This window comes from Sceloporus occidentalis, unplaced genomic scaffold, assembly GCF_023333645.1.
Source record: "Sceloporus occidentalis isolate IW3139 unplaced genomic scaffold, rSceOcc1.0.p SCAF_14, whole genome shotgun sequence".
NCBI classification, from domain to species: Eukaryota; Metazoa; Chordata; class Lepidosauria; order Squamata; family Phrynosomatidae; genus Sceloporus; species Sceloporus occidentalis.
In genome coordinates, this window is record NW_028316994.1 from 9,082,684 (window position 1) to 9,105,845 (window position 23,162).

Here is a 23,162-nt window from a genome sequence, read left to right on the forward strand (position 1 = left end):
AACATTTTGCAGGCAAGAGAAAGTAAATCTGACCATTTCAGGATAAGAATAACTTTAAGATAATTCAGATGCTGACCTGGTCACTACTGTCAGGAAACATACAAACTGCAATTGATATCTGCTGGCATTCACTTTCTTTTTGTTATGGGCCTTCAAGTCCTTTTTTACTTATGGCAACTCTAAATAAGGCAAACCTATCACAGGTCACAGGGCTTTTTTGGCAAGGTTTGTTCAGGGGAGGTTTTTTCACTTAGGGCAACCCTAAAATAAGACAAACCTCTCACAAGTCACAGGGTTTTCTTGGCAATGTTTGTTCAGAGGAGGCTTTGCTTTTAACCTGCCTCTTCTCTTGTTAGTTTTAAATCTGAATTAAAGACTTGCTTGTTCTCTAAAGCATTTGGAACTTTATTTTAATACTGTCTTATAATTTTATATTTGATTACACATATTAGTTACTTTTATAGTATTGTACTCTGCTTGCATAATTTGTTTATAATTAATGTATAGTTTTATATTTTATTATTCCTTAGATTGTATACCTCTCGCAGGATTTAATGTTTTGAATTGATTGTCTCTGTAAAGTGGTAGAATTCAAAGACATAGCCATGTTATTCTGTAGAATCAGTACATAGAGAGATCTTGTAGCACCTTTGAAACTCACTGAAAGAAATTGGAAGCATGAGCTTTCGTGGACTTCAGTCTATTGCCTCAGATGTATTTAAGGAAGTAGACTGAAGTCTACAAAAGCTCATGCTGCCAATTTTCTTTCTTTCAGTTAGTCTCAAAGGTGCTACAAGAGTGTATCTGTAAAGGGCCATGTAAATTTATGGCACTATCTAAATGATATATATAAATGATATAAATAAATTATGATGATGATTATGACAACCTTCCTCTGAAGGTTTCCATGGCTGAGTGGGGATTCAAATCTTTTTCTCCAGAGTCATAAGAGTCTAACGCTCAAACCACTACATCATGCTGGCTCTACCTTTCATGAATCCAAGTCTCTTGTGCTTCATTGGTGGTTGATCCCCCCCATCTCCCTTCCTCTCTGCTAGAAAACCCAAGAGCCCCCTCCTATCTTCTCTTTCCCTTCCCCTCTCAATGAAATTGCCCAGAAAGGGTGGAGAGAGAGAAGTGAGACAGGAAAAAGGGAGGGGAGAGGTGGGGAAGGCTGTGGCTGGAAGCATCACTGGCTCACAAGCTATCAGCTAAGATGCTGTTGCAAGCTGTTCTCTTAGCCTCCCTCTGTCTCTGGACCATCCACCAGACCAAGGCAAGACCTTCCAACACCCATGAGTTCAACAAGGGATTGGTGAGTCCAGGGTGCCTGGGTTCAGAGGGAAAGCAGTGAGTTAGGGTCAAGGGTCCTGGGTATCAGGAGACCTTCTGATATTTCTAGTAAGAGAGAAGCATTGTCTCAGGAAAGGAGGAAAGGAGAAGGAGGAGAGATGTGGGATCCAGAGGTTAAAGTAGGTCTTGTTTCAGTGAAGAGCTGAAAGGAGGAGATATACAGTGTGCAAAACTGTAGACGCTTGAAAGACTGGGGTTATCTAGTAGCTTTTTCGTTGCATTTTTAAAATTTTTGATATCACCATATATTAGTACAGAATAATCAAGAGAAAAGAAAAGAGAATTTTAACAAAACAAAGAAGGCATGTTCATTTCACATATCTGATTACTGTTCATCTTTTACATTCATGTCTTCTTAATGGAATAATTTTCTGGCTTCATAAAAACTTTCAATACTCTCCCATATTATGCTCTAGTTGTGCCTATTAGCATCCACTCTTTCAAGCATTGATACATCTGTTTTTATCTTAATCCATTTGTTCATATCTGTCCTTATAAATGAATCTTGTTTTCTAGTGGGTTTGGATCAAGGGGAACAGGGCACCAGGCTACTTTGGAAAACCAGGGGCCACAGCTGCTATCTTTTTGTCTCTTGCCCAAGCAAGAGAGATAACACCCAACCATCTGGGCTTCATGTTTCAAATCGCCTGCAGTCAGGGAAGTCATTGATTCCTGTAATACCAATCTCTTTTCTTCCTTCCTTCCTTCCATTCTCCCTTATCCCATGAGCTAGGGCTGGGATGGGAATACATTATCACCTCTTAGTAATGTGTGTTCAGATTTCTCAATCCCATTCCTTCCCCATCTACACCCATGGCAAGAGATCTCTAGGCGTGATAGTCCTAGGTATCTAATGAAAGAGAGCTGAGAGGTTTTACTCATCCCAAGCACCCTTTCTCACTTGATTTATGTACTCATGCTTTCTTTTTAGTGTCCTCCTGCTTCCTAGTGAGCCTAAGCCTTGGAGAAAATGCACTTTAAAAATCTGTAAGGCTTCTCGATTATACAAAGGAAGTTCAAAGAGTAGAGATCCTTTTTGATGTAGTTGTGAATGCATAAACTCAGCATGCTCAGATTCTGTCCTCATAAGTCTGTCCGCTGAGAAGATTCTTCAGCTGTTCTTAGCTTTGGGTATCACAAATCATATCATAGGCTCTGGTCATTTGACAAACCAAAAAACCCAACAACATCCAAATAAAACCCTGTGGCCAAAACGAACCAGCTCCTTTGTTTGCAAGCACTTACTGATCCCATTGCAAGATACGTTTCTTCCCACATTCCCTAAGCAAGCCCCATGAAAAAAGATTTTTTAAAAAATTCCATAAAATGATATCCATAATTGCATGAATTTTCAGTTATGCTGATTGAGAAAGAAAGTCAGGATGACTGACCAGCATTACAAAAGTCAGCATAACTGCTACATGCAATGAAAAGTATTGATGTAGGCTGCATCTGCACTGCAGAAGTAATGCAGTTTGACATCACTTTAACTGCCATGGTTCAATGCTGTGGAATTCTGGGATTTTTAGTTTTGTGAGCTATTTAGACTTCTCTGTCAGAGCACTCTGATGCCACAACTTACTACAAATCCCAGGATTTCATAGGATGGGGGTATGGCAGTTAAAGTGGTGGCAAATAGCATTATTAATGCAGTGCAGAGGCAGCCTTTGGCATCTGTGTAACTTTAAAAAAGTACTATTCCAACAGGTTCAGTGAATAGCATTGGAGTTTGTTGTTGCTGTTATTGAGTGTCTACAAGTTGTTTCTGACTTATGGCAACTTAAGATGAACCTAGTCACAGTCCAACACTCAAACGACTAAGCCATACTGGGTTTTTTGCTTATACTAAATCTATGCCTGTTCTGCTTGAAAGAGAAACCCCTAACCTATTCTTTCAGGAGCATGTGCAAAGCACATTTTCCTTCCAGATCCACTGATATGATATAAACTTGAATACCCTAAAGGCACCAGATCCCATCTGATCTTGGAAGCTAAGTAGTGTCAGCCTTAGTTAGTACGTGAAGGAGAGATCACCAATGAATACCAGGTGCTGTAGGCTATTTTTCAGAAGAAGGAAGCAGCAAAACCACCTTTGAGTATTGCTTGCCTAAAAAACTTCTATGAAACTCTTTGGGTACTATAAGTCAACAGGCAACTTGGACATATGCACACCCAAAATAAGCATTTCCAGACAACCACTTGATTTCATATCCTTTCCTTTGGGAGGCAATTGCCGGTACAGTTTCCTCCCAAAACTAGAGTTGCTACCTATTTTTCAGGCAGGGTTCCTGTGCCCTTGCTAAAATCTATGCCTGGCCAAACTCTTCAATAGAGGCAATATTCTCGAGTCTCCAGGTGTGGCTGAGCTGCATTTCCTGAAACGGGTTTATTGTGAAGCTGTTCAAAGGGAGGAGGAGAAACAGGAACTATACTGAACTCATCTTCTCACAGCCTGGCACCTTCTAAATCTACAACTCTCCAAATCCCCAGCCTACACAGACAAGAGGCAACACACCTGGAGGGGATCAGGTTTGGGAGAACTGGCTGATGTTGTCCTGCTTTTTATTGAATAGATTGATTTCTGCATGGTTTATCAACTACCAAAACCTGTCTTTTGTAGTCTGTTGTGTGCCTTCAAGTCGTTTCCAACTTATGGCGACCTAAAGTGAACTTATCATGGGGTTTTCTTGGCAAGATTTGTTCAGAGGAAGTTTGCTATTGCTTTCCCCTGAGGCTGAGAGAGTATGACTTGCCAAAGGTCAGCTACTGGGTTTACATGGCCAAGCTGGGAATCGAACCCTGGTCTCCAGAGTCCAACACTTAAACTACTACACCACACTCATCTTCTGTTACTGTCTTAATATATTTGTCTTGTCTCAGCCGCTGTCTGTGGATTCCACAATCTGGCACTTTACAAAAGTGTTGGACTACAAATCCCATCATCTCCAGATAGGACTGGCCATGTTGGTTGAGGCTAATGGGATTATAATCCCATATCTGAAAGTGGGATTATTCCTTTTAAAGTAAACATGGGCCAGTGCTACACCAGTCAGAATTCAAACTCGAGGAGATTGTCCTTATTATCATTTTAAACCATAATGATAAATACACATAGGGAGAGTCATGGCTGGCTAGCAGGATTGTGGGCATAGACGTTTTGGAAAGACCTGAGAGATGTCCTCTGGCCTCACTAACAATGGCATTTTTTACATAAATCATATGTGTATAAATCAAATGACCCAACCACACTGGTGAGGAGGTGGATGAGGTTTGTATAACATGATTCAGAAACAGAAAGAAACCCACTAACCACATCCCAATGTGACACACTAGAGAGCAAGAAACATTTTTGCAGCCTGCAAAAATGTGGCTGGTATCACATCAACCACATTTCAGTTGATGCACTATATCTGTTAACTGTCATTGTCAGCTCAGGTGGAATTGGGTTTTTATTGTTGGCTTTAGCGTGAGGCTTGGCTCACTTGCTCAAGTAACCTTCCACTGTCTTCGCTCTGGTCTAGGTTACCATGCTGCCTTTTGGATAGAAAAACAGAATAGATGGGCATTTCTCTCTGCATGCTTTCTTTTCTTTTCTTATGGAACACATAATCCATGAAACTGGTTGAGTGATAGTTTAGATAGCTTTTAAAATAGGGGTAGGCACCATTTGGCCTAAGGACCACATGCAGCCTATGAACTGCTGTTGTAGAGAGCTTTTGAAATCAGTCTATCCCCTTCACCAGCAGCTTAGATGGGGACGAAAAGTGAATGACAGAGAGGGGGGGGGGGTTGGGTAGTAGGGAGAGGATGAGCTTGCCATATTGACTGGGGCATTCTGGGAGCTGCATTCCAGAAAGTAACTTTTCCAAGTTCTGCAGCATGCAGTTTGCAACAGATGACCTCTGACTGAATCAGTCCCTCAACAGAAAATTATGCCTCACCTTGCTTTAAAAAAAGATCAGTCAATTTCATGAAGGTTATCCCTATCAGAATCTATTAGTTATAATGGCTAAATGGAACAAGGTTTAGAAAGGCACTATATGTTAGTTGAGGAACTGCAATGGAGACAACCAGAGGTCTTTGCTGTCTTGCACTTTCCTTGTATATCTGGTTGGCCATTGTTGCAAAGGGGAGCTGGCCCATTTTGTTGTTGTTGTTGTTGTTGTTATTGTATGCCTTCAAGTTGTTTCTGACTTATGGAGACCCTAACATGGGACTTTCTTAGCAGGTTTCTTCTGAGGAGGTTTGCCATTGCTGTCCTCTGAGGCTGAGAGAGTATGACTTGTCCAGGATAACCAAGTGGGTTTACATGGCTGAGCTGGGATTCGAACCCTGGTCTCCAGAATTGTAGTCCAACTCTCAAACCACTACACACACTGGCCTATTTGCTCCCTTACGATAGAACTCATCTTCTGTACGGCCTCAATTCTTGCTCCACGAAGGGGAAATAAGAGCAACCCAGCTTTCAAGGCTACTGTGAGGACAGGCACGATAAATATTGCAGAAGAGGTCTCTGCACGTTTTCAAAAGTGCTTTTTAAATAAATGATTAATCACACACTTTCTGGCAGGTTTAGCAGTGATGCAGGAAAAGAAAAGGAGTTCTCCCTTTCCCCATCATTTCCTCCATCTCAACTTCTCTTCCTTGCAGCAGGTCTGTGCTCAGTTGGAAGGTGTATGTGGTTGTGTGCATTGAGGGGAACTTGACACTCCTCTTCATTATTTTTAGCGCTACCAGTTCTCAGTTCGAATCCCTCTGTTAGCTCTCATGGCTACTTTTTTTTGGTGCTTCCTTCCTCTGGTTAGTAATTTCCATTAGCAGCTTGACCTTTCATCAAGAAAATGGCAGTTCACCCAGCTCACCAGCTGGAAACAGCAGGGGAGTGTGTATGTATATATATAGCCATAGATGCAGAGGAAGAGTGACCCAAACTGGAAATGGATGCAAAAAGGGTGGTTGTGGGGAGGTCATGGGGGTCCAGAGAAACCAGGGGGCGGCTCTTAGATGCAATTATAGCCCCCGAGGAAGGGAACAAAGGTGCCTTTGACAGAACATGAGGCTGTGGTGAATTGGGAATGTATGCAGCCCACTCAGATGAATCGTCCAGTTGAGATGGCCATTCCTGGGAGTTTCCCCACTTACAGTTAGTGCCTGGTCTTTCTGGTATTCCCTGTTGGGAATGAAAATGCGAGGGTGAACATGTGAACCTGCTCTATTCCTAGGATTGCCATACCTCCAGCTTGCCCAGCTTTTATCCAGATTCTAGGCACACTCCAGGTTGAGTCTTCCTTATCCAAAATACTTGGGACCAGAAGTGTTTTGGATTTGAGGTGTTTTCGGATTTTGGAATATTTGCATCTACGTGATGGAGATCTTGGAGATCGGACCCAAGTTTAAACATGATTTTTGCTTATCTTTCATATACACCTTACACACATAGCCTGGAAGTAATTTAAAACACAATATTTTTAAATAATTTTGTGCATGAAACAATGTTTGTCTACACTGAACTATGAGAAAGAAAAGCTGCTGCTCATACTACTCATCCAACCATGTGGACGTTTTCAGATTTTGGAATATTTTGGATCTTGGAATTCCAGATAAAGGAGATGCAACCTGTACTCAGACCCTTATCTAGTTTGGATTCCTAGTTTTAACTTCTTTAAAATATAAGGCCAAGATCTTAAATCTCAACTTTACGATCCATGTTGTCGCAATGCAATAAAAGCCTGTTAATGAATTATAAAGGTGCTCCTGCAGATGCTAGTGACAATGCTCTAATGTGCACCAGACACTTCTGATGTGCATTGGATGCTTCTTTTATGCTCCAGCACTTTCTACTGGTGTCTGCATTCTCATCAAGCATCCTGATACATATCAGTGCCCATTGTACATTGGGTCATGGCTCATTAGTCATTTCACCACTGCGCAATAGATGTCCATATGTTGCCAAGTCACAGCAGTCCCTAAGGGAACATGGACATTGCAAAACTGCTCAGTTAAATTTTGCATCATCTAAGCACCACTTACAAAGATGAATGTCCCAAGCAGAGTGCCAGACAAGTCTCTACCTTTGTAGGAGCTGAGATACAGGGCAAAATGTGGCATAGTGGTTTGAATGTTGGACTAAGACTCTGGAGACCAGCATTCGATGTCCCACCCAGCCATAAAACCCACTAGGTGACCTTGGGCACACACTCTCGGCCTCAAGGGAAAACAGTGACAAACCTCTTCTGAGCAAATGCCAAGAAAGCCCCATGATATGTTGCCTTAAGGTCACCATAAGTTGGAAACAACTTGAAGGCACACAACAATAACAGACCTCTTACTAGGTTGGATCTTGGGTCCATCTGACTTTACTGTGTGAAGTCAATAATAAATAAATAAAATTTTTATTTATATACCGCTTTTCTAGAAATCAAAGCGGTTAACAACATATACATATACAATATAAAAAACCATCAAAATACAAAACATATAAACACAAATTACAGCAAAGGCTTTCATGGCCGGCATCCATAGTTTTTTGTGGGTTTTTCGGGCTATGTGGCCATGTTCTAGCAGAGTTTCTGCCTGACATTTCGCCAGCATCTGTGACTGGCATCTTCAGAGAATGGTTTTGGGGTCCTTTTCCTGATGCTGAGGCTTGAACCTTGGATCTGTATTTAAAGCACATGCTCTCTCAATGAACTTTGCCCCTTCTCCCTCCCAAGGGGAGGGAAAGTATGATGCCAGAAATTTGTAGAACACCCTCTTCATTCCAGCTTGTTGAAATAAAAACAGAGGGAAGGAGAGGTACTGTAAAGTTCTGTTGGGCAGTGTAGTGCAGTGGTTAGAGTAGTGCACTGGGATTTGGAGCATCCTGGTTCCAGCTCTTCACTGAGCCATGAAACTCAAAATATAGTTCTGGACCAAGCCACTCTCACCAGAAAGTTGTTATGAGGGAGAGGAGAGCCATGCAATTCTGTCTTGAATTTATCAGTAATCTTTTATAAATGAAAGAAATAATAAAACATGGACCAGTTCCTCAGCTATAAAAGTTTTCTCTTGATTATACCATTTCAAATGGCAGGGGAACTGCAGCAGGATGTAATATCCTTGCTCCATCTTTTAAGGGAAATGATATCCTTTCTCCATATAAAATTAATGTTTCTGGAAGAAAGTTTCCCTCTTAGCAAATTCTTCTTCCTGGTACCTAGTTTGGTACATGTGCATAGTTCAGTTTACTTGTGATTTCTGGGTCTTAATATGTCAAGATTGCTTTTCTACCCGTAGGCATTTGATGCAGCAAACAGTAAAAATAGATTAAAAATACATACAAAGACAAAAAGCAAAAGAAAACCTAGCACATAATGGCAAGCATAATGCAGTAGAAAGCTAGTCTTTCAAATAAAGAATATCATGCATACTTATTCTGCATGGGGTGATGGAAGGGAGCGATATTCAACAAAGGTTGTTTATAAGGTTGTATATAGCAACCACAGTATTTAGAGAGTTGTAGTCCAAAAATTCAACTTGTTGCTTGTGAAAGAATTATGATTGCTAGCATTTGGGGGTCCTTTGGAAGCACCTCACAAATTCTGGCCCCAGACTGATTTTGGGCACATGCATTTTTCACAGAAGTGTTTTTATTCCCTCTTCCTAGTGAACTGTTGCTCAGCAGGGAAGGCCAGAGATAGTACTTAATAATGCTCTTTCATCACATTTTACAATTCCCAGGATTCTTTGGCAGGAAAGCATGGCCGTGAAAGTTGTATAGTACAAATATATATTCTCAGTATGCCCAGAGATGACATAAAATCTAATGCACTAGGAACAGATAACATCCTTTTGTCATTCTATTATTTTAAAGGAATCAATGTGTAGTTATTAGTAACAAAAATATACCTCTCCTGAAAGAAATGGAAGCATACTGCTAGTTGCACATTATTTCCTGAATATTTTCCTTCCTCTAAAAATAAATTTTCATTTCTCTTTTTTTTTTTTTAAATTAAGACTAGAGTGAGACTTTAGTTTTCCCACGTTCTTCAGAGAGTTGGTGTGCTTCCAGAGAAGGCCTTTTTACAGACTGTTCAACGTTTCACTGATGAAAACTAGGACATAGGACTAGCAACATCAGAATGTGGTCAAGAAGGCAAAAGTAATTACTAAGGATGAACACACAAGCTAGGAAAAGCTGCACTACTTTGCTTTTGCCTGAGTCTCCAGGGAAGGGCAAGACTCTGCTCCCTCGTGTCTCTCTCCCTGCTCAGTTAGCCCAGTGCAAACTGCTTTTGCAATGTGAACTCAGTTTGCAGCAACTGAAGGAAGCTGAGCACTAGGGGGGAAAGTAGGAAGAATAAGAGTAGCTAAAAGTAGGATGGTAGTGGATTAATGCAGACAGTTAAACTGTATAATATTATCCCACTTCATTCCCAGAATTTTACAAGATGTCCAGACAGTGTTGTTATCTCTTTGTGGCTCTCCTTTGTTTTCTCATTTTCTCTGTGTCTTTTCCCCCCTCTTAAGGACAGAAAAATGGAAGAAAGGCACAGTGCCTTGGTCAATAGCACCAGAGGTCTTCTATCTAGCAGCAGCCCTGGAGTCAGTTTGAGATAAGATGGGTCAATTTGAGGCCTAGTCTTTGCTGTTTGAACTCTTCTTTAGGCAGTGCATGAGAAGCTCTTTGCTTCTTAGTGAGGAAATCCTGCTCTGGAACTGTTTCTTTATCTTTAACTTCCAGCCTTTTAAGAAGCCCTGCTTTAGCAATTTAGCACCAGGGACAGTGATCCCTACCTGGCAGGTTCAGCACCATAGACAGTGCTCCTGCTGGTAGGTCAGACTATTGCTCTTGATGGGGGTTTAAATATACAGCCAGCCCTCCAGATCTGCAGCTTTGACTTTTGCAGATTTGATTATTCACGGATTTGAGTAATATGTTCTCTCTAAGAACCTCTAGATCCTCCAGCACAACTCTGCTGGATGTTGACCATAGAGTTGTGATGGAGAATGGAGAGATTCCTAGAGAAAATATTTCTCTAGGCATTTGTAGGTCCTCCAACATGATTCTGTGGTCAATTTTCAGTAGAAGTTAACCATAGAGTTGCACTGGAGGACCTAGAGTGGTGTTCTCTCCTACCTTGCTGACCAAGATGCCCCCCCGGTGCACTGGTTGATGAAAAGAGCTTTGTTGACCCTCACTCTGCAGAGCATTACCCTTGCCAAGACTCAGCCCCATTGGTTGCACCCAAGCCCACCGACTTAGCCCTTTCAGGGATGTCAGAAAGGAAGACAGGAGGAGGAACTTTCAAATCTGAGACCTTCTGAGCTCTGCAGCAGGAGGTGATGGTTCTGGGAAAGAGACCGGGAGATATGCAGGTGGTGGTGATGGAGTGGTTGATGGAGTCACCTTTGAGAACCAACTGGTACAACTTGTGAACTTGCAGGAATGGTGTGGAGGGGTGATGAGACTTACTCAAGGTTCAGGAACAAATGAGCCTGGGGGAAACCAGTGATCCCCTCACTCTGCCTAGCACTGGGGAGGCAGAGAGAATTTAGCTACCCAGTCATTGCCTTACTAGAAAGCTGATGGGAGGATCAGGAGAGCAATTGTCACCAGGTTCCACCTATGGCAGAAGTGGGATCTCATGGAATGGTAAAAATTGAGATGGCTATTTGCCACTGAGGTCTGAGCTAGTGGAGAGGCTGTTTTTCAGCTATTCCCCCCCCCCCCCCCGAAACATACACTGACATTGTACAAGTATTAGTGATGGATGAGGAAAGAGAATGACTTTGGTCACTGGAGCAATGGTGGGCTGAAGAGGGACGCTACATGAGATTGGAACCAGAACAGGGATCAAATGGCAAGACCAGGGACAACCTCAGGGGTGGCTGAGAGGGCTTTGCTGACTGCAGAGATAGCGTGTTGGGGCATTTGAAACAGATGGTTCAGAAAACCCCTGATTTTGTTCCCCTTTCATTTCAAATAACAAGGAAGAAGTTAGTTCTTCTGAAGTCACGGAAGAAGTACTCCAGAGAATCTGAAAAAGAAACTGGAAATCCCTCAAGACAGCTGTTTGAGCAGAATATCCGTCTTCACAAAAATGAATTAGGAAGAAAATGTCCTGAAAGAACTAGGGTCTTTTCCACATTTTTTGAATTCATTAAACCATCTTTAATGTGATAAAGTATACAGTGCCCCTTTGATAAAGTATACAATGTGATAAAAGTATACAGTGCTGGTTCTACCATTTGGCAGAATAAGCAGAACACTTTAGTGGGAGATACGGGGGTATATATTGGAACTAAGATTCATCTGCCAGTCATGTTAGTGTCTGTATGTGGAGTGGGGAGGTTGTATTTTGTTCTTTGCCTCAGGCAGCAAAATGTCTTTGGCTGCAGTGCCTGCCCAGATGTTTTGCCACCTGAGGCAGAACAGCAAATGGAGCCCATCACCCATCCTGGTCCCAACAGCCATTGAAAGTACAGGAGCCCCATGGGAAAAAAGTGGGCCACCCTATACGTATCAACCTGTTGACTGACTAATAAGTCTATGCTTATTCTGTCCTTTCAGGAGTGGTTGACCCGCTATGGCTACCTCCCTCAGCCAGATCCTAGGGCAGCCCGCCTTCAAAGCAAAGAGGAACTGGCCAGTGCCATCAAAACAATGCAAAGGTTTGCAGGGCTCCCCACCACTGGAGAGCTGGGTATGTATGGCCTTTAACAGGGCAGAAGTCTGGGAGGAGTTGGCTTAAGGAATGTAGCTGTTGTGCTAAGAGCTTTAAACATCAGAAAGACCTTTCTTTGTGTTAGTTGAATTGACTCCCTCAGAGGGTGGTGGACTGTCTTTGGAGATCTTTTAAACAGAAGTTGGATGGCCATCTCTTGGGGGTGATTTAACTATGGATTCCAGCATGGAAGGGGGGTTGGACTAGGTGATCTTTATGGGCCCTTTCAACGCACTGAGTCCATGGTACTATGATTCTATCCATGTTCACTGAGGTGCAGGGTGGTGATGGTTGCATATGGCTGCTGTCTCTTTTTCTGGGACCTCTCTGCATCTAAAGTAGTATGAAAGTACCTTATTTCTACATGTACTGTAAATCACACCTCGTTTCTGGAGCAGCAGAAAAAAAGCTTGCTCAGTTGCTCAGTTATCTATATGACATCTCTAAATACATTAGAATACCTACATAATGTATTTTGACTGGGATGTCTAAGAAGCATTTGTTTCAAGTTAACCATATATTTTGGATTTCTTAAATGAGGTCACAATTTATACCACAGCAAAGGCTAGTCACTGACTCCAAAACAAGCATGACACTATCCTTTAAAATTAATCTCTGTAAAATGGTCTTGAGCAACCAAATTCTTTTAAAATTGGGGGTCAAATAAACTTTTAGGAAATTTCTTTTTTCAAAACAGAGTTGGACCCTGTACTCCTTTTTAAGAAACTAATTGTACCATTTGAACATCCACACCATATGCAGACACCCATATGATTCACTTACCCAGATCTGAGATGACAAAAGAGACCCAAGGCAGGGCCTAGTCAGAATGATGTCCCTGAAAATCAGCTATTTTGGTCTTCTCCTTTTCAGACCAGAAGACTTTGGACATGATGAACCAACCTCGCTGCTCCCTTCCTGATATTATTGGCACTTCAGAGCTGATGCGTCGCCGACGCAGGAAAAAACGTTACGCTCTCAGTGATAGTCTCTGGAAAAAGACAGATCTGACATGGCAGTAAGCAGTGCTCCATCACTCCACATTTAGCAGTGAAAGAGCAGGGTTGGGTGGGTTAAACTGCATTTCATTTCTTCATACTCTTACTTTATACTTAACTCTTTGCAATTATACTCCCAAACATATTCATGTATTGGTATATCTCCTTACTTCTTCCCTCCCTCCCTCTCTTCCTTCCTTCCTGCCTTCCTTTCTCATTTACTCTACTTCACTTCCCACCGTAGGTTATGCTCTATTAAATCTAATTTATTGCTTCCATGCATTCACTCTCTTATATACTCATTGCTTCCATGTTTTTGCTCACTTTGTCATAATCTTGTCACCAACAGCTTTCCTCTCCTTTATGTCTTCTTTGCATGATTATTAGTCACTGGGACCACAAGCAGGTGTTTGTGTGTGTGCTGGTGGTACATTTATATATTATGGCTACAGAGTCTTTCAGACTGATCCATCCAGTCTCTTCTTCCTTTCCATCTGCAGTGTTCACTCATTCCCCCGATCTTCTCAGCTATCTGAAGCTCATGTCCGAAATCTTCTTTTTTATGCCTTCCGGGCCTGGAGCAATTCCTCAGCCTTGACCTTCCGTGAGGTGTCTTCTGAACAGGCTGACATCCTGGTGGATTTCACCCATTCATATCACCAAGACAGTTATCCCTTTGATGGGCCTGGTGGCACGCTGGCCCACGCCTTCTTTCCTGGTGAACACCCCATCTCTGGCGACACTCATTTCGACTATGAAGAGACCTGGATTTACGACCCAGGGAATGAAATGTCAGGTACATTCAGGACTGCACAATGTCCAGGGGCAGCCCAAGATCTGCCACCATTTGAGGCGAGAAGCTAAATTCATGCACTCCATTGCCCACTCCAGTGGTGGTGATACCTGTTTTGCTAGAGGATGTGATGAGAGTGACCCATAGCCCAAGAGGTAGAGGATGAGGTGGCAGCATTGAGGCCTGTATCCTACCCACCTGAGAAAAAAACCATGTTGCTAGTGACCATGCATGCACATCCCGAGAAGGAGGATGAGGAAGTGGTACTACCACCCATGTCCCCATCCACCTTCATTCTCAGACAAACACACACAGAGAAGAGGTATTCACAAAAATAGTGGCAAACATAGTGGCATCATACAGATCATAGCCAAGAAAGAGGCGGCAGATGAGGCTGTAAGCATCAATCTGCACTCTGCCAGAGGCCAACCCTGGAGAGCTGTGAAAGAGTGGCAATGGGACTTGATAGCGCATGGTGGAAGGAGCCGCTAATGGTTGCACCAGCAATGACAGCATCAGATAGAAAAACTATGTAACATGGAATATTTTCTCTTTCTGTCGGTATTAGGTCGTGGCACAGATCTCTTTGCTGTAGCTGTACATGAATTTGGTCATGCCTTGGGGTTGTCTCATTCTTCTGCCAAGGAGTCCATTATGATTCCATATTACCAGGGCCCTGTTGGGTTGCCCCACCTATACCAGCTCCCATTGGATGACGTCATGGGAATAGAACAACTCTATGGTGAGCTCAACTCAGCCTAGGAAAGCAGTTCTTCCACTTATTTTCTTTTCCTTTTCTGTCATAGCTTCATCTCTTCTTTTAGTAATACAGTTGGCCCTCCATATCCACAGATTCTTTACCCACAGATTCAAGCAACCCACCACTGATGGGTGTCTGTTAATGAATTGTATGTTGTGTGCCTTCAAGTTGTTTCTGATATATGGAGACTCTATCACAGGGGTTTCTTGGCAAGAATTGTTCAGAGAGGGTTTGCCTGTGCCTTCTTTTGCAGATAAGAGTGTGACTTTCCAAAAGTCACCTGGTGGGTTTCTATGGTTAGGTTTCTATGGTTTGAACCCTGGTCTTCCAAATTCATACCCCAACACTCAAACCTTTACACCACTCTAGTTCATTAAGAAATTGTATATAGGAGAATGATAACAGACAGGCTCCACTCACATATATGTGTGTGCTTCACACTTTGGTGTGGCTATTGTTGTGACTTAAATCAGTGGAGGGTGGCTCACCTCTTCAATTTTAAAAAGATGCTCAAATTAATCCAGTGAACATTTGAAATCATTTGAAAAAATTTGGTACATGTTTAAAGTGGAAAAGGTGAGCCCCCCCTCCCCGTTCCATATACCTTTGCCTGTACACAGAATGAGTTTGTCAGATTTCCTGTCCTAATGTTTTTTCATCTGTTTACTTATAGTATTCCCCCATAAACACACATAGTTGGAGAAAACTGTAGGTTGGGTGAATGATGAGTTTGTTGGCTTTTCTTTTCTTCTTCCCTCATTTTATTTTTCTGGCTGCAGGAAAGCGCCAATCAGGTTCCAATCCAGATCAAGGTAATCCAGGTTTGCCAGCCCCCACAGCCCACCCCTTCCCTGACTTGCCACCATACAGACCCACACATGGGTGAGTATGCTTTGTTATCAGGTGCTAACCTCACTAACTCTCTCCTTCTCTTTTCATTATGACCTGTTGACTACAGACTTTATCATTGAACTATATGATAAGCTCCAGCATAGGTCAATGTCTGAATCAATGAACATTGGGCTGGAAGATCTAAAAGAACTAATGACCTGGCAAGATTCATATGAAGAAGATTTAAAACTAACTACTAATCTTTGCTTATTGGTGAACCCTTTTCCTTTATCATTGGGCAAATAGCTATGAAGTCACAACAGGTCCATACTTGGTAACTGTCCCGATTTGCAGGGACGTTCCCTATTAATCCTCTATCATCCTACTTTTCCAGCTACTTTTAAATTATCCCAGTTTCTTTCCCCTCTTACCTTTGCCCTCACCTTAATGCAACAACTGCAAACTGAGTTCAAAGTGGAAAAGTACTTTGCACTCACCTCAACTAGGAGAGAGGAGAAGAAAGGGGATCTTGCCTTTCCCCGCAGGCTCAGGCAAAAGCAAACTGCTGCTGTGTCTCCTGGCTTGTGTGATCTTTTGCATCAATAACTTTTGCAGAAACCTTGGCAACACTCTGATGTTCCTTGTCCACATGTCCAGTTTTTATCTGTGAAATGTTGAAGGGTATGCATGCCATTTTGAAATTCCAAAAGATAAGCCATGTTAATTGTGCTGTAAAAAGGCAAAGAAACCTGTGGCTACTTTTGATGTAGATAGCCTTAGGTGATATGTGTTAAATGGCACGGAAGGTCATACTAGTCTCAGGAACAAGGAGGTTTGCATGATGAAGGGAACCTGAAGATCTATATCAGGGGTGGGCCATTTTTGGTAGATAAAGAGGCTAATTTCATGCCCCCTGGGTCTCACTATAGGCTGCTTGCAAACCTCATCAACCCTTCTAGAGCAAGCTTTTTCTTTTTGCTGTAGTGGCATTTAGAAATTTGCCACCAAAATTCAGTGGTATTATTTGCTGCTAACTTTTGACAGCAAAGAGTGTATTGTCCATCCCTCTTTTTGGATTTGGACCTGAGAGATGAGTGGACATGTAATTTATATAAATCAAGGTGGAGGGGAAGATCTTCAGGAAGTATCCAGAAATAAGAAGAAATGGAGCTTCATGTATATGTTATAAACCTACTTTCCAGCTGCCCCAATTTAGCAGGGACAGGCCCATCCCACTTTTTCAGCTCGTTTTAAAATGTCCCAGATTCTTCTCTTTCTACCTTTGTCCTCAGCTTACTTCGGTTGATGCAAACTGAGTTCAAAGTGGAAAGGTACTCAGAAGAAGAAGGAGGAGGAGGAGGAGGAGGAGTGAATGTAGAACCTTCCCTGTAGACTGAGACAAAAGCAAACTGCAGCATCCTCTCTTAGCTTGTCAGTTCTTCTTCAGTAACTTTTTGCCCTCTTAGCCATACTCTGATGGTGGCTAGCCATGCTTGTCTTGATTTTCATCTATGAAATGTTGGAAGTTTTGGAATAAGGAGGGAGAGGAAGTGATGCAGAAACCATGAAAATAACTGGATTTAATTATCTGATTTAAAACAACAGGAACCATATCCTGGGCTCTAAGTCCCTAGTTGATAGAAACATTTGTCTCTCTTCAGGCCACACCTGCCATCACCAGATCGTTGTAAGGTCCATTTTGATGCCATTGCTAACATCCGGGGGGAAGTTTTTTTCTTCAAACGTGAGTAATGTCAATTATATCTGGGTCTTTGTGGGGTTTTTAAAAACCAAATCAGTTGGTGTGGTGGAAAGACAGCCTTGGTTTCTTGTGGCTCGAGTAAACTTACTGACTGATTAAATCACCCTTGTGCTCGCTTGCCACTGAATAAATGGTGCTGATATTTTAAAATTTAAAGTTGTAAATTTGTTTTAAAATTTTAATTGTAGGTGGCTAGGGGGAGCTGTTTGGGCTGAAAAGTGGTGCATATTTTTATAGATAAAATAAAAATGCATTGAATAACAAAATAAGTAAATAGATAGAGAAGGGCAGTAGGTGCCATCTGCGCTTCCACTTTCTCTGTCATGGGGGCCAAGGCAACAGAGAAGCAGGGGTGAGCACATGCCCCTTCCATCCTGCTGGCTCACTTACCAACCCACCACCAGCAGGCAATAACTTCTTGTATGTCTCTCCCCAACCCTGGCCATCACTTTAAATGCTCATTTTGTTGTACCACCAACATCTATACTAGCATGGTTACACCAGTCAATAGGATTATAACCATAGGTCAGATCTCATCATTCATTGGTAGATCATGCAGTCAAAAGTTGGAAAGACAGTTAGTTTTCCTGGCCCTTGGTTGATCTACAAGGTTGGAATTCCATTTGTTCTTGGGTTGCACCTGTACTGCAGAAATAATCTGGTTTGACACCACTGTAATTGTCATTGCTCAATGGTATGGAATTCTGGGAATTGTAGTTTGACCACAGCTCTCTGACAGAGAAGGCTAATTTCATGGCTTGAAATCGATTTTGCCATTTTATACAAGGGACCTCATTTTACTACTCTATTATACAGAACAGGACTTGAGCATCCACTAATTTTGGTTGGCCGACTGTAGCAGATAACACTTGGAATAGCACCAATGCTTGGAATAACATTCAAAGGTCTCCTTTGGTGGCGCTTTGCCAATAAAATGAATAGCAAACCCCAGCACATTGTTTAAGTAAATGAAAAAATGTATTGACATCTGATTACTAAATATTCAGTGTTTGTGTAATTTGGTCTGAGAAGCACAGCAAAAGGCATTCACATCAGGTTTGACATGCACAAGCAAAATCCAGCACAACTAAGTTTTTGCTAGTGCGATAGTGAAAAGAATCCTTTCTTCTTCAGCCACCAGTGAAAAAGCTCCATCAGGCCATTGCCAATTTTACATGTGCTATGTGCCACCCCATGGAACTAGCACCTCTTAGTATTTTGCAGCAAACTGTTCTCTTTTGGGTTGAAATGGCTGTATCTTGAAATGTTTTGGAAGTGTGGACTCAGGAGGGTGGGAGCTATTTCTGGCATTTTGTTTTTGTGGTAGTGAAGAACACCATGTAACTCCTTTATAGAGAAACATTTCTGGAGGATGCAACCAACCCAGCACTTGGTTTCACTGGACCCAGCACAGACCCTTCGCTTCTGGAATGGACTTCCCCAAGATTTCCAAGCCATTGATGCTGTGTATGAACGCGCCAACGATAGCCAAATTGTGTTCTTCATAGGTGAGCTTGGCTGCTGGGCAGTAGTGTGCATTCATGGAGTAAATTCATTGAAACCAATGAGACTTCAGATTGTTATCATAACTAACTAATAGGTCTGATCTAGGTACATCTAAGTCTGGATCCATCCTGAGTTTGGGTTCACATATAATGGTAATGCCAAATTATGGTTTGGTGAATTGTAGCTTCTTGTTGTGTCTGAATCTCTCCCCACAAACTATAGTTCATTAGCCAGTCATAAATCACAATTCAAGGCCGTGATTTGCTGATTTATGAGCTCTGGCTTATTTAAATGATGGCTTATTACATCTCAACAAAAAACAATGATTTGCTCATGGTTTGTTTCTTAAATTTCCCACCCTGAAATAGGAGTTAACAAAAGGGATGGAAGAAAAACATAAAACTGATTCTGAATGGTTGGTTGTCTGTGGAATAATTCATACCTAAACCAACAAGCAATGGCTACATGCAATGTGTTTGTTGAATCTTGCCTGTTAGGTCCATCTTCTACATGGCTGTTAATTGAGCTGTTTTAGTAACAGGGTTCTATACAGTTTCCTGGCAAGATTCTCAATATAGGCCTGAAGCAAATTTTCTCCAAAGAGTAAGTCAAAAGAAGAGAAGTGGTGCCAAGGGGGTGGAGTGGCTAAATTGTAATGGACAGTACATGTTGGTACTAAAGAGAAAGATGGAAGGTTACAGATTACAGATTGTTTGCACTTTATTGAGGTTGCTTCTACAATCCATTAGGATATCTTCTAGCTATACATCTTCTTCTTGCTTAGTGTCACCACCTTCTTACCCTCTTCTTTGCAGGGTCCTACTACTGGGTTTTCACAGATATTCAGGTCAATCCAGGCTACCCTCGTCCCACATCGGATCTTGGCCTCCCTCCTGGCACTGTTGTTGGTGCTGTATTTGTGTGGCCTCACAATGGGAAAACATACCTCATAGAAAAGGATCGATACTGGCGCTACGATGATCAGTTGGGCCATGTGGAACTAGGGTACCCCAAACCTGTTACCCTCTGGAAAGGGGTACCTACGGATCTGGATGATGTCACACGCTGGAACGATGGTATGTTGGGCTGAAGCATATTTGCTTGCAAAGAGTTTTGAATAAGTCTTTTAAAACTTTGTAATGTAGTTTCACGAGTTTGTGGTAATTATTGTAGAATATGTACATTTGGTATAAGCTTCAATCTGAAATTTAATGCACTAAATGCAACTCTCTGGCCATCTTGGTGACATAGAATAGGATAAAAATATAGTTGGCCATCTATATCCATGGACTCTTTATCTACAGACTCAACCACCCGTGGCTTTAAAATATTCAAAACAAATATAAATTCCCAAGTTGCAAACCCTGATTTTACCATTTTATAAAAGAAACCCCATTTTACTATGCCATTGTATTCAATGGGACTTGAGCATCTATGGATTTGGTATCCATGGGGGATCCTGGTACCAAACCCCAGCAGATAGCAAGATACCTTTGCTCAGCTTTGAAAACAAATTCAAAGAAGAAATGAGGCCTCTTCAAAGGACAACGTCCATGAGTTACTATTGGGGAATCTACCAGGGAAGATCTATAAACAATGTTATTGTAACTGGCAAAGGCTCCTGCAAAAGCATGGTTTATTAATCCAAGTGTTGGACTAGAACTATGGGAGACCAGGGTTCAAATCACTGCTGTCATGGAAGTCACATTTGCCCAGCCTTAGAGGAAGTCAATAATGGCAAACCCCCTCTGAACAAATTTTGCTATGATATCCGAAAAAGCCTAATCACATTGCAAAAGTAATTGATAGAGAAGCAGCTTTCTGCTTACCACTCTGCATGCCCTTGAAGCATTCTGTTCTATCCCCCTTGTTAAAGCATACCCTTTGCACTAGAAAAATGTGTTTGGCAAAAGGCATGGTTTTAAGACTGGAAAGGGAAGTGGAAAGCTGTTTCTCTGTCCCTGCCTCTTCGCTTAACTTTTGTAATGGGATAAGGCTCATTGGGTCATCACAGGTCATAGTCAACTGGCAGGCACATAACAGCAAAGGATCCTGCAGTTGTTAATCACCTGGTTAACAGTTTTAACCATAGCAAGTAGGAATGTGGCTCCAACTAGCCCCAGACTGTTTTTATTGTGTTTCCCTCAACCATGCAACAGCCTGCCACTTGCTTTGAACATCGATATTCTCTTTTCTCTTGCAGGCAATACGTATTTCTTCAAAGATACTCAGTACTGGCGTTTCACAGGTGGGAGCGTGGAGTCAGATGCTGGCTACCCGCGCTCCACTGCCCATGACTGGATGCACTGCCAGGTTCCCGAGGCTTCTTCCCCTCCAGCGCCAAGGCATGGGGAAGGTGGGATGTGCATCTGTGCGGGGTCTGCTCGGAAAGTCGCACCCCTCCTAACTTGGATCATCATTTTTATCTGGGCCGTATGCTGACCCGTTGGCCAGTGACAAAACAGTGCACTTTATATAGCCAAAGGAAAGGACCCATTGGCAGGGAAAGACAGCCATCTCAGGATCAGACTCTGAGCAACTGCTTTCCCTTGATTTGGTTCCTCTTAAAATTACACGGTGCTCTCAGAAAACCTCCCTTTCCAATCACCCTTTGCATCTTCTCTCCTCTAGTTTTGGAATTAATTGTCTAACTAACTGTGGAACTTAGGTGCTGTTTTTAGGTTGCCACTCACAGATAAGCTGCCCCTTAGTGCCAGGGATGTGGCAAGTCTGATTTCTCAGGGGTGAAGGAAATGTACTCTGCACATGCTCAGAGGTCTCTTTTTTATTGATTTACACACTTGGAGGTTTTATGTAAAGTCACATCAAGCTCACCCCTACCCTACCCATCCCAAATTCTCCATCTAGCATTATATGTCCCAGCTGATAATACATCTTCCCCTTCCTTTCTCTCACTTGGAGGCATGACGACAAAGGCCTGGCTCCAAAGTGTGATTGTCAATGGAGAAGATACTTCTTGGTAAAGCATCCCATCCTTATGTGCACCCCACCAGAGTTTTCAGCACAAAAGGTGAGAGGGAAGTGGGACATTCCCTCTTACTGTATAAGTATACTGCCCATGTGCTCACCCCTCTACAACTGAAATTATGTGTGTCTGTCTGAAAGGGAATGTGGTATTAGGTGCATTAAAAAAATGGAGCTGCAGAACATATGTTAGAATACATTCAGCGGCTTGCCAGAGCTGCCTTCCAGAAGAAACAACAAGGGCGATGGATTAACTTTGGTCATTTAAAGCAGGGGAGGAATGGTGGATAGGATGTGCATTGCCTTCTTTTTTTATAATAAAATCCAAGTGGAAACAGCCCTACCTGACTTGCATTCTTATTCATCTGGTATTGAGATAAGACAATGGAAGATCAGGGGTTCAAAATTGTGCGCTATAACAATGGCTTCTTTCCTTCCAGTCTTTTAGAAATGTTGTCTATGGGCATATAAAACCCCTGCTTATGCTGCCATGCACTTGTACAACCAGACACCAAAGGACTCTCCCTTAGACCTGCAGCACACTGGATACTTTGCTTGTCTAAGCCTTCTGGGTGTATCTAGTGGGATTCAAGTCCTGTTAGCATTGATCTAGACCAACGGGGCAATTAAACTATGCTTTTCAAGTGGACTCCCAAACACTTTTAAGAAAAGAAAGTCTCCTTCCCCTGGGAAGGATCTTAAAAGCAGTGGAAATCTCTGCTGAAAAAGCCATTGATTTGTAATTATTTTTATCCTGACCTTCCTTCCAAGAGCTTAATGCAGCCTGTGTGATCCACCCACCTCTTATCCTCACAACAGCATGTCTATAGGTTTGGCAGAGACAGAGTGAGTCACCCACAGACTAACACAGCTACCCTTTTGGAAACTGAAATCCAACTCACCCCTCCATCTCCCATTAAACTCATTTCTTAATATAATCATTTAGCAAGCAGGAAGGAAAAGTGAGTTTCCTTGAAATTATATGAACTACGCAGCCTGAAATTCAGCCTTTTAGAGTAGGTACTACAAATTACAGCAAGATGTCAACAGAAAACTGAATCACATCCCGTTGATTTCATGGAAACATGTTGCTGAACATGCACTGGCTCAACTTCCTGTTTCAAAAGAGCTCCACTAGAACATCTAAGTACACAGAGATTAAAATGCTTCCAGAAACTCCATTATCTCTTGTTCTCTTCCCCATTCAACCCTCATCACTTAGAACAGCTGCTGCACCAGCCAGAAATCAATGTCTTCCAATCACCATCCACACATCTCGCTTATCAATCAGCTAAAAGGCCATTAGGAAGCCTGACATCCTGCCTCCAACACTGATGGAGAACCTTGCACAGTGGATGTAGGATGTAATATAGAATTCTATGGGCTTTTGCTTGAATAAAGAAATCATTCTGTTGCTTATATCAGCACAGCTGGCTCCAAATTTGGGCAGAAGTGACCTTTGGTGCTT

General features: G+C 42.2%; 1 protein-coding gene across 1 annotated transcript; it reads left to right on the top strand.

The window, feature by feature from the left end:
• Window positions 1–1,216: 1,216 nt before the first annotated feature.
• Window positions 1,217–22,027, top strand: MMP25 (matrix metallopeptidase 25). Its single transcript, XM_089480383.1, has 10 exons — window positions 1,217–1,315; window positions 11,906–12,038; window positions 12,933–13,077; window positions 13,558–13,853; window positions 14,419–14,592; window positions 15,390–15,492; window positions 17,103–17,185; window positions 18,559–18,711; window positions 19,525–19,785; window positions 20,913–22,027. The coding sequence occupies exons 1-10, from the start codon at window positions 1,217–1,219 to the stop codon at window positions 21,149–21,151; spliced, it is 1,686 nt and encodes a 561-aa protein (XP_089336509.1). The 3' UTR covers window positions 21,152–22,027.
• The last annotated feature ends 1,135 nt before the right edge of the window (window positions 22,028–23,162 follow it).

Bases quoted from the DNA above. Each gene is read 5' to 3' on its own strand.
- MMP25 (XM_089480383.1), top strand. From the start codon at position 1,217: ATGCTGTTGCAAGCTGTTCTCTTAGCCTCCCTCTGTCTCTGGACCATC. The intron at 14,593-15,389 runs GTGAGCTCAACT...TTCTGGCTGCAG, and splicing joins GGGAATAGAACAACTCTATG to GAAAGCGCCAATCAGGTTCC. The intron at 18,712-19,524 runs GTGAGCTTGGCT...TCTTCTTTGCAG, and splicing joins CCAAATTGTGTTCTTCATAG to GGTCCTACTACTGGGTTTTC.